Here is an 11,396-nt window from a genome sequence, read left to right on the forward strand (position 1 = left end):
AACTTAAAGACAGTTTAAAACAGACGAGTGGCTTCAATAAGTGATGCTCCTGCCTAATCCTTAAATGTGCAGTGAAGTGATAAGCTTTCATTAATTTGAATTGCCAATTCTGAAACAATTATGTGTAGAGATAACAGTACCTGATTTTAGAACTTTTCTTATTGCTCCTTTTTGGTTATAGTTTCATTGCAGTCTCTCTTTCTTTGCCTTTGTCTGTGCAGAAGCCTCCCATTAGCCAGGAAGGGTGCTGTGTCCAGTGCTCTCTACATGGCCTGGCTGGAGGCATTGTCCAAGGATCTGCCTCCCATCCTTCTGGTGCGTGGCAACCACCAGAGTGTCCTCACCTTCTACTCTTAAAGGGGAAAAGCCGGTGATTTAAGTCACAGCTAAAGTCTAAAGGTCCACCACATACACTCCTGAGATAGCAGAATATAAGCCAGTGACGGAAACAGTGCTGAGTAATATGAATCCAATGAAAGTGCTATTTTTTTTTTGTGTAAAAGTGCTACATGTTTTGTGATGGAGGAATTTTATGTTGGGGTGGGTGCTGGTTGTAAAGTTGCCCACTCTTTTTCCTTTCTTTTTATTCCAAGATGTCCGGGTTATTCTCTCGTTGCTCTAGTTCCTTCTGATTTCCTCATTAAAGTGTCATTTTTGTTCAAGTTGATTTCTCTCAGGCTCTCTAAAGCAGGCATGCACAATATAGATGTGTTCATGATGTGGAATATATTGATGTCATACATTTTAAGTTTATCAGACCAGATGTTGTTTGCTCCAGCAATAATCACCCTGTTATGTTTTTTTCAAGTTGGGGAAAATGCTTTGCAACACCTTCTAAAGCCTTATGGATGTGCCTTCCAGTCGAATCGGATGAAACGGAATTAGAATCTCTATTCAGATTGACAATTTTAACAGAATTTCCTTCTTAGCTGTGCGGGTGGATTTAAAGTAGAATTTTATAAAGGGTGTCAATTTGAACACTCCTACAGTTTTGACCTTAATCACCAATATTTATTTGGGGCTTTGATTTTTATATTTTTCACTTTTGAGTCTTCCTTTGTAAAAGTTGCTGAATACTCATCACAACAAGATCCTTGATCTTTTAGACACAGTTTGTAGGGGAGGGGTGCATGTGGGCATAGACTTAAAGTCTCTGTCAGAAAAAATGTGAGGCTGGGTTTTTCTTTAGCCTTTTCAGGTGGATAAAATCTCTCCCTAGTAGCTGCCGATTATCAGCTTTCTTTGGTTCTGTGGCCACATGTATTGTTGTTTCGCTGTAAAGAAACTCTTCTACCCTTCAAGATGCTAGTCCAAACCTTGCCTTAATGCTAGAACTATACTATACTGTCACGATTGTCATAAGTTCTCGCTCCCTCTTAAGCCATGTTGGCTGGAGGGTTTGTGTGTAAATGCAGATATTCATCCATTATTAAGTCTCAGCACATATGCATCTTAATCTGCATTAGTCATTTAGCCTCACTTCATTTAGTGTGCACTTGTGGCACATCCCTGTCTTTTAGCTTAATTATTACTATTGATTTTAGGGGTGACGTGGCATCACAAAAAAAAGCCATACATAGACATTTTCCAGTTGTAGTGTACTGTAGAGGTCACATGTATCCCCTGTTCTACTGTGACTGTAGAGAATATTGATTAACTAGCTTCAGTATGCAATAGTACAGCTGTTACTTTGGGGAGTGGTCACAGGTGTCGTCACAGAGAAAAATAACCCTGAGCCTAAAATCAATTCATAAAACTCATTGTATTTGAGTTTTGTGGGGAGAATGGACAGTAAAGTGAAAGTAACCCGTTAGCTTTTGTTAAGATTGCAAATGTTGTTATTAAAACAGCTGAGCATAAACGGGTTGGTTGGAGTGGTTCTAGCATAGATGATTATTTTAAGTGCATTGCCCTAAAATTAGTCATGATATTTTGAAGCCTCTGCATTGTGTCGTTAAATACAGCAGAGATGCACAAGTCATTGTGGGTGGTCTCGTTATTTTGAATTAAACAGCATGGACTTTGGCTCATTATGATTATGGGTGAGAAACTACTATGAAGCAAATGAAACTTTACTATATGCAATTTAAAAGAAGAATGTGAGAGTGCTTAGGTTAGTTGAATGTACACTACACTAGTAGTACCTTTTGGTTTCCATTGTCATATGTATCATATGTTTCCTGCATATACTGCAGTTAGCACAATAGTGTTCTGTCTGTCGGCTTCATTGTGCTATTAGCGTTCATGCAGCACCATTGCCCACCACTCTGTTGTTCACATGGATTATCACTACGTTATTAATCCATGTGTGTAATGTTTGCAGGGACTGTTGATAGGATTCAGTACAAACATATTATATAGATCTATACTCTTACTCACCAGAGTGCTAAATGTAGCCGGAATAAGTTTTAGTTATGTGAAAGTGTGGGCTTGGAAAGCACTGTTAGATCATTTCGAAGGCAGTCCTACATTGTAACAGCCTCAAATACCAAAATTCATCCACACCACAGCTGGTGTTCATTCTAATCCAGCTGACGCTGCTTTTCAAAATAAAAGACAAAATGTATCTAAAATTTGGTATTCCTGCAGCTGAGTGCATCCCTGTGCACTGTAACTTAAACAGTGAAACTAAATTATGCTTAACTCAAACTATGAAGTATGACTGAATATTTCTGTATTAGAGCAAATGTAAATGAATTTCTTGAAGACTAACTGCTAAGCAATACAATTAGTGAAACAAACTGCAGTTTTTGTTTTGTTTTGGTCTTTTTTGTTTTTTTGCTGTGCATTTTGGGCAATATAAATCTGAGATTATCAATGTGGGCTGAGATGGGGATTTGGGGGCACTATTGTGTACTATAACAAAATAAAGGAGTGTATCTTTCAGATCTCTGTTCGTTGTTGTGTTGTGAGGCATTCACTCTTGTTCTCTTGTTGGTACAGAACAACATTATTACAAACAAGAACACGGGTTAAACCATTTGTATATTTAAAAAAAATTATATTTGCTTATCTATCTATCTATATCTGTATCTATCTGTAATTATACACACACAGTTATATACATACATACATACATACATACATACATACATACATAATATAAAAAAACACAACACTCATGTATCAATTAGAGGGGTTCTTTTTCATGTCACATTAAATGAAACAAAAATACCTCCTATCAACGTTTTCCAGCCAGCTAATGGTGTTTGGGTGTTTCCCTCATTTGTCTCGATGGACAAAACATCTGTCTGACAAAATTACTGCATTGTCCTCAACAAATCGAATCATATGTATGTGTAAGTCGAGGCATTATTTGAGTTCTCCTAATCATTGTTTGTATTCTTTGCCATATTCCCTGTTCCTCCTATAGCAGGCATGTTGTTCCATGAGGGTGGATTCTAATATTTCAAAAATGATAAAATGGTCCTAAAATCTATTGGTGGTTAACATCACTAAGTTTATAGTAAGTATAAACTAACATGTAAATAAACTTAATAGTATATACACATGGAACATGTTGGAAGGGTATTTATTTTAGTTCAGACTTTTTTTTTTTTTTTTTTCTCTTTTAATATTTGGAGTTTTGGTTGTAATTTGATTTGCATGTCAATGGTTTTTCTTTTGCAGTTTGTTTCCTTTTGATTTTAGCAAATTGTCTTTCTCCTTCAGTCTGTATCTGTAGCCTTTCAATGAAGAAAAAGATATGATGACAAGCGGCTCAAACCAGTTTTCTCCTGCTTTAACTCAAACGTGTAAGGCCCAGCTGGTTGAAGCAGGAATGTTTTGATACTGTTAACAGTCACAGATATGCTTTTTCTAACATTTTAACATGTATGATTACCAGTACTTTGTACATCTTTATTGCAATAAATAAACCAAATGAAACCATTAACATCTGTAGTCTGCATTTGTGGTTTGCAAGGCTTCTATTTAATTCAGTTTTATGTATTGTTTACTGAATTTTGAGTAATGGATAAAGCTCCTAGAGTGTTAAAGTGAATCAGCGATCTGACCTGAGGAAGAAATCTCCTTGGGGGGAGGGACTATTTTAGGTTTATTTGCTGTTGGGGGTTAATGGAGGTCTAATACTGTGTTACAGCAGACAACAAATTTTGCACAACTAAATCAATGACAGCTAGTGGATTTGTTTTTTTTTGGTAGAGAAATGTATAATAAACCCTCAGCACACTGTCCCACTTATCGCTATTTTTATTCAGTTACAACGTTTTGGTCCATATAACTTGCATAATGTAATATAAAAAAATCTAATGTATAAAATAATAACACTAAAGAAAGTGAAAATACAAAACCATGAAGAGAGCAATAAATTAAAAAAAATAGTTTTAAGATCCTTATTGTATTTATCGTAAAATCTCAGTGGTATAAGATGGATGGGGCAACAGAGCTCAAACACCTGTTGGTCAGGATTCGATAATTATCATTTCAACACGGGGCATAAAGCCAACTATTTAACCCAAACAAATCTGTTCCCTGCACTTTCGGAAGAAAAATACAAAACGTTTGTCTTCTGCACCAGAAAGATAACACTTTGAGATAGAGTTGAAAAGCATTTATAGATTGAAATGTACAAGTACGCAGTTACATCTGTGGCTGGGCATCTTTATAAGTGCAGCCTCACTCTTTATTTATATCAGTCTACCGCACCACATAAAGACAAAGTGTTAAATTTCAAGGGCAAATATTAATTATTTTCCTACATCATATCTTTTCTTCCTGGGCTTTCGCAGTTTTTAAATAACACATTTATTAGATCACCAGCCAGTATAAATATAATCCTGCTGCTGCCCTAAATTAACATGATTAGTACTTACCAAAATATTTTGTTATGTTTCTGTAATCACTATATAGCAAGATAATGGACCCTACAGTATTAGAAATCGGCATTTGTGGGAAAGAGGAACTCACTTTAAACAGGAAGAGACCTCCAGCAGATCCAGGCAAACCTTTACAAAACTGTGTGTTTTAGTGCATTTCAACTAATTTAAAAATTATATTTCAGCAAATACTTGACAGTTAATTAGAGAATGTGCTTTGAATTCATGACCCCCACAGATTGTAGCCAAAACATGTCCATTATGGATATGAAGCCATTAGGGTGGATGACCAAAACATACAATCCAGAAAACTGAAAAAGAAAAGAAAAATCCCCAAAACAATCCATAACTTGTGGTACTCTGTCAAAGCAAGATAACAACAACACACTACCACTACAGAAAAGTCTGAAAAATTGAATGAAAGTGTACCGAAAGTCAGATGTTTTTGTGGAGAACCACAGCTACTGCAACAAAAAGAAGAAGTGCACAAACAATCACAATGATTGAAGAGATAATTTTACAGAGTCTTCTTCTGCGCTCTGCTTCTTTCTTCTTCAGTAAAGAATCAAATCCCGGTGTGTAGAGATCCTCGAGCCAGAAATCCAGATCTTTAGGAGTCTTGTCCTCTTCCTACAAAGAAAACAAAGACATGAAACAGTGTATGAAAAAGTGCACCAAGATTCTTGCTGTTAGACATAAATATGTGTTTGTAACATATCTGTTCCCTTTAGCAGACTCAGGCTGCTTGAAAGAAAGCAACAAAAGAACGGGAATCTCATGTAGTCAATGGGCATCTGTTGGCAGAAAAGAATGGTGCATATTTATTTATTTTTTTAATGCACAGGAAATGTTCTTCCTGTGTACATACAAAGGCAGGCTAATGCTAATGCCTGGCTAATGAGGCTGACCTCTAAAGTTTAAGGCTTACCACCCAAAAAGACTGGCTGCTGCACCGTCAAAGAATAGTGGCACATAACATGTGCTGCACAGGCCGAGGGACGGAGAGCTAACTGTTGCGTTGACACCTCATCCAGTCCACACATGCAAAGAAATCAAACCATAGATTTCCATAAATAAAGTAGAATAGTAATCAAAGCACTTAACACAACTTGCTTCATTCGTCCAAGCACTTTTTTGCAATTCTGTTTCTATCTAACATCCTATAGATGCATTAGAGAGCATCTTTCCCAAGAATATTTGGCATGCAGACTGAAGCAGCCAGGGATCAAACTGCCAACCTTCCAATTAGCAGATGACCTGCTCTACCTCCTGAGCTACAGCCACTCCAGTAGTGAGAAGCATCAAGAAACATCTCATGATGGGTAAAACCAACAAGCCTGTTTAGACTATTGGACTCTTACTGTTGCAAAACATACTGATGGCATTAGTTAGAGAAGTATTTCTAAACTAATGAAGGTTCCAGTGAGCACTGCTGGGGCCATAATCCAGAATCATGTCAACATAAACCAACAACAACCAAGCGCTTCTCATGAGATTTCACTCAGACTCTAATTAACAGAAGAGTTGTCCAAGAGCCCACTGGTGGAGAGCTACTGAAAGACCTGGAATCAGCAGGTACAATTGTTTTAAAGAAAACAATAAGTAATTTACTTAACTGCCATGGCCTGTATGCACACTCACTACGCAAGACTCCACTGCTGAAGAATGCATGAGACTAGTTTCTCCATACAGAAAACATCTTGAAGATGCCATCACCAAAAGAGGCTCTTACACGAAGTATTAAATTAATTTCAGGTATCTTGTTCAATACTTTTCCCCTGTGTTACTTCTCATTATTACACATAACTTTATGGACAACTGTTTAATTTCTTTGCATTTCTGGATTGGATGGGTTCTTACCATGACAATTTATGTCAAAATCCTTTTTAGAAATATATTTGCTTATAAAATTGGTGACATATTTAATACTTATTTTACCCGCTGTATATGCATATGCATATATATATATATATATATACATGCACAGTTCTTTGTTTACATATATGCATGTCCTCTTAGCAAACAACTGCACTAACAACTGTTTTGTGTATCCAAACAAACATTAACCTTGTTAATCTTCCACAACCTTTTTACTTTTCCACAAATTACCTGTAAATATTCTGCAAGATTGCTATGGTTTGCTTGAGTGTCATAGTCCTTGACAGTCCAGGAAGGGTGTGACGTCTCATTCTGCTCAATCACTGATTTTACATCCATGTACAGAGGGTTCTGTCTGATGTTGGTCTTCAGAGTGGATGGAGTGATGTGCTTCTCCAGGTATCTGTCCACAAACACCACAGGACTCCAGTCTGGGTGTGGCACAGAACTGTTTTTGGTTGTTACCCTTGGCTCCCTCTGTGGAGACAGAGAAGAATTCTCAATCCATCCAGCTTTAACATTTTCTATGGAGCTGTAGGCTACACTGGTTAGATAGCCTAAACCAGGGAGTCATGTAATTAAAGGCTTTCTTTTTCAGAGGAGCCATCCACAGTGAGGAAGTAAAATTATTAACAAGATTTAAAAAAAAAAAAAAAAAAAAAAGCAGACCCAGGTGTGTTAAACATACCACCAGAACTCATGCATGCTCAACATGGAGCTGTTTGTTGTCTTTCGAATTCAAAGTCAAAGTCAGCTTTATTGTCAAAAAGCTCCACTGCAAATTTAAAGAGCTAAAAACAAAAGACATTTGTATTATAATGTTATAACTTAATGTTTGTTCATGTTTTTGGTGTCTTGTAAGCCAAGTATGACACAACAATGCTGTGCTCTCCTGTTCTGCTATTTCAAACTACTGTCACAAAGATCATACCTGAGAGTAAATCCTGTTCTGCCATTGTTTCTGACTGGACATTACTGCCCCAACCTGGAACATGCTGTGTGTGGCTGGCAGCATCCCAACGTCTAGCTGGAGGAATTTCTCTGGGTGGTTATTGTTGGGCAAAGCAGAAATATCCATCCTGATTCTGCTGCTCCATCCACGCTGACCACTTCACTTGCCAACTACCTGGCTAATTCCACATACTCCCTACGTCTCACAGGCTCTGCAATAATAATTTATGAAGAGTGTGATATCTGAGGCTGTATCACTTGTGTAATGTGTGTAACCCAACCTGGCCAAAGGGTGGGGTGAAGGTGTGGGTTTGAGAGAGAGAGAAAGAGAGAGAGAGAGAGAGAGAGAGAGAGAGAGACCTAGTATCAGTGTCTGTGTAAAATATCATCTGAGTAAGCAAGTAAATAAGTATGTGTTTATTTCATTTAGAAAGTTTAAGTTTATTTAATAACTTGAAATACTTCTCACATGCAAGGTCTTCAATAATCAGGCCCCCATCTTATCTTAAAGACGTGATAGTACTGTAAAATGTGAGAGCTTGTAGAATAAAAAGTGAGAATGTGGAGAAAATTGTTGGTATTTTGAAATTTTCATCTGTAAAATCTTTTCACACTCTTGAATTAAAATTTTCTGTCACCACAGTAAATCTAAAATTAAAGTATCATGGGAGTCATCTAATTGTTGAAGTTTCACAATAATATTGTAGGGTCTTTACCTTAAAATATTAGGGGCCTTGTGCTGACTGTTGTTGTGATTTGGCACTATATAAATAAAATTGAATTGAATTCAATATTGAGTTCAATTCCACCATTGGATCGGGGTCTTTCTGTGTGGAGTTTGCATGTTCTCCCCATGTTTGCGTGGGTTCTCCGTGGGTCCTCCAGTTTTCTCCCACAGTCCAAAGACATGCAGTTAGTGGCGATAGGTTAATCGGAAACTCTAAATTGCCCATAGCTGTGAATGTGGGAGTGCATTTGAGTGCGAATGGTTGTCTGTGCATATGTGTTAGCCCTGCAACAGACTGGCGACCTGTCCAGGGTGTACCCTGCCTCTTGCCCTAAGACAGCTGGGATAGGCTCCAGCACCCCCCGCGACCCTGAAAAAGGATAAGCAGAAGCAAATGGATGATTAATCCATGTAGTAACTTGTTGTATTTTGTATAACTAAAGTACTAAAAAAATAGAGTACTATTTTTGCCATATTTTTCGAGTACTATTGAGTACTATTTTTGTGTTTATAAATTAAAATGAAAGTACCTCAAGATTCACCGGCCGTCTGCTGCGCTGCTGTGCTGACCAGCTAGCAGGTGTGTTCACTTACATCTTCAACGAGTCCCTGGCGAAGTCTGTGGTCCCCACATGCTTCAAAAGATCCACCATCATCCCTGTGCCCAAGAACAGCAAACCCTCATCCCTGAACGATTACCGGCCAGTTGCACTGACCTCGGTAGTAATGAAGGTGTTTGAGAGGCTGCTGAAAAACATCATCTCCTCCTCCATCCCAGACACCACAGATCCGCTGCAGTTCGCCTACAGATCCAACAGATCCACAGAGGATGCCATCGCCCACGTCCTACACACCACTCTCAGCCACGTGGACAAGAAACAGGGTAACTATGTGCGAATGCTGTTTGTTGATTACAGTTCAGCGTTTAACACAATAGTGCCCTGCAGACTGTTCACAAAGCTGAGGGATCTGGGACTTAACAGCCGTCTGTGTGCATGGGTGTTGGACTTCCTCACTGGCAGAACTCAGGTGGTGAGGGTGGGCAGGTGCTTCTCCAACAGCATCACCATCAACACAGGAGCACCTCAGGGATGTGTCCTCTCGCCACTGCTCTACTCCCTCTACACTTCAGACTGTGTGGCCACCCATGGCTCCAACACCATTGTGAAGTTTGCTGACGACACAGTGGTGTTGGGTGCCATCTCCAACAACGATGAGGCGGCCTACATGGATGAAGTGAAGAATCTGGCATCGTGGTGCCAGGACAACCACCTCCAGCTGAACGTCAGCAAGACCAAGGAGCTGGTGGTGGACTTCAGAAGGGGTCAGCACAGAGACTACAAGCCCATTATCATCAATGGAGCTCCAGTGGAGAGGGTGCAGTCCTTCAAGTATCTTGGTGTCCACATCTCCTCAGACCTGACATGGTCTGCCCACATTCAGGTCCAGACCAAAAAGGCTAGGCAGCGCCTGTATCACCTACGACAACTGAGGAAGTTCAGGGTCTCTCCAAAGATCCTCAGGATTTTCTATACAGGCGCTGTGGAGAGCATCCTCACACAGAACATGACATCGTGGTTTGGGAACAGCTGTGTGAAGGACCAAAAAGCTCTCCAGAGAGTGATCCGTACAGCAGAACGCTGCTGCAGGATTGCTCTCCCCCCGCTTCAGGACACCTACACCAGGAGATGCCGGACTAGAGCAGCGCAGATACTGAAGGACCCGTCCCATCCTGGCAACAAACTGTTCCAACTTCTGCAATCTGGTAGAAGGTTCCGCATCTTCCGGGCAAGGACAGAGAGACTCAAGAGGAGCTTCTATCCCCAAGCCATCCGTGCCCTAACACACACACCCGCCCTCTCACATCATCTATAATTGACTGAGACAGGACTCTTCCAGACACTAAACCAAGGCACAATGTACATTTCAAATTCCTTTAATTTTAAATATGTTTATATTGTCTCCTGTAAAATAGTCAGATGTCTATTCATATTATATACAGAATTCACCTGCTTGCTGCTACTACTGCACATTCACCCAGTGTATATACTATATGTCTGTATATATATATATATATATATATATATATATATATATATAATGTTCTTCCTCTACACCCCCCCCCCCCAAATTTTTGCACATGTCGAGGAGCGTGTCAGCCTACATTTCACTGTGTGTTATACTTGTATAACTATGCATGTGACAAATAAAGAACCTTGAACCTTGAACCTTGAACCTTGATTCAAACAAGTCTCAGCTATCTTTAGAAAAATGACACAAGTTTGTAAGATGGGTTAAAGAGAGAAAAATACACTGACCTGTTGAAGCCACACGGTAGCTTAACTTAAATATGCCAAAGGTTATTCATTTAAAATAAAATATGAATTTTGTTATTACAAAACAATAGTGAATGTTTCACAGAGCTTCACAAACAAGTGTAAACACCATAAATATGGTGTCTATCATATGAAACTAATAATACTGGAAAATGTCTGAGCTGAAATGCAAGAAGTAGTGCATGGTCTCCTATTCCAGCACAATGAAAAGTCCTTGGAGTAAGGAGGTGGTTCTTTGTCATTAGCATAGCTTAGGAGGTAGTATGGGTCATCTACTAATCGCAAAGGTGATGGCTCATTCCTGGCTGCTTCAGTTTGCATGCCAAATAGATAGGATACTAACCCTAATTTTTTCTCTGATGCATCTATTGGAATATGAATGCATCTGAATTTCAAATAGAAAGTACTTAAGGATGAAAAAACATGCTTGTGTGTATGGGTGAAGGAGCCATGTTGTATTGAGTGCTCCAGGAGAACAGAAAAGCTTATCGGGGGCCGGGTCGTGGGGGCAGCAGCCTAAGCAGAGAAGCCCAGACCTCCTTCTCCCTGGCCACCTCCTCCAGCTTGTCCTGGGGAACACTAAGGCATTCCCAGGCCAGCTGAGAGATATTGAGGGTCCTAGGTCTGCCCCATGCCCGGAACACCTCGCCCAGGAGGCATCCTTGT

The 11,396-nt window shown here is 39.4% G+C and overlaps 2 protein-coding genes across 3 annotated transcripts in view; one reads left to right on the plus strand and one right to left on the minus strand.

The window, feature by feature from the left end:
- LOC120744301 (solute carrier family 12 member 2-like) overlaps window positions 1-3,892 on the plus strand; it is a 58,694-nt gene extending 54,802 nt beyond the window's left edge. For both annotated transcript variants that reach the window (XM_040048598.1, XM_040048597.1), the window contains one exon: window positions 222-3,892. In XM_040048598.1, coding sequence (XP_039904532.1) covers window positions 222-357 — 136 coding nt within the window. In that variant the 3' untranslated portion in view covers window positions 358-3,892. The remainder of the gene's footprint in view (window positions 1-221) is intronic.
- Window positions 3,893-4,041: 149 nt separating this feature from the next.
- On the minus strand, window positions 4,042-8,144 carry LOC120744344 (major intrinsically disordered NOTCH2-binding receptor 1-like). The gene is made up of 3 exons (XM_040048660.1): window positions 7,648-8,144; window positions 6,948-7,193; window positions 4,042-5,468 (listed from the first exon to the last, which is right to left on the minus strand). The coding sequence occupies exons 1-3, from the start codon at window positions 7,792-7,794 to the stop codon at window positions 5,274-5,276; spliced, it is 588 nt and encodes a 195-aa protein (XP_039904594.1). The 5' UTR covers window positions 7,795-8,144; the 3' UTR covers window positions 4,042-5,273.
- Window positions 8,145-11,396: the final 3,252 nt, after the last annotated feature.

The sequence above is a fragment of the Simochromis diagramma genome, unplaced genomic scaffold, assembly GCF_900408965.1.
Source record: "Simochromis diagramma unplaced genomic scaffold, fSimDia1.1 OVJJ01000683.1, whole genome shotgun sequence".
NCBI lineage: Eukaryota > Metazoa > Chordata > Actinopteri > Cichliformes > Cichlidae > Simochromis > Simochromis diagramma.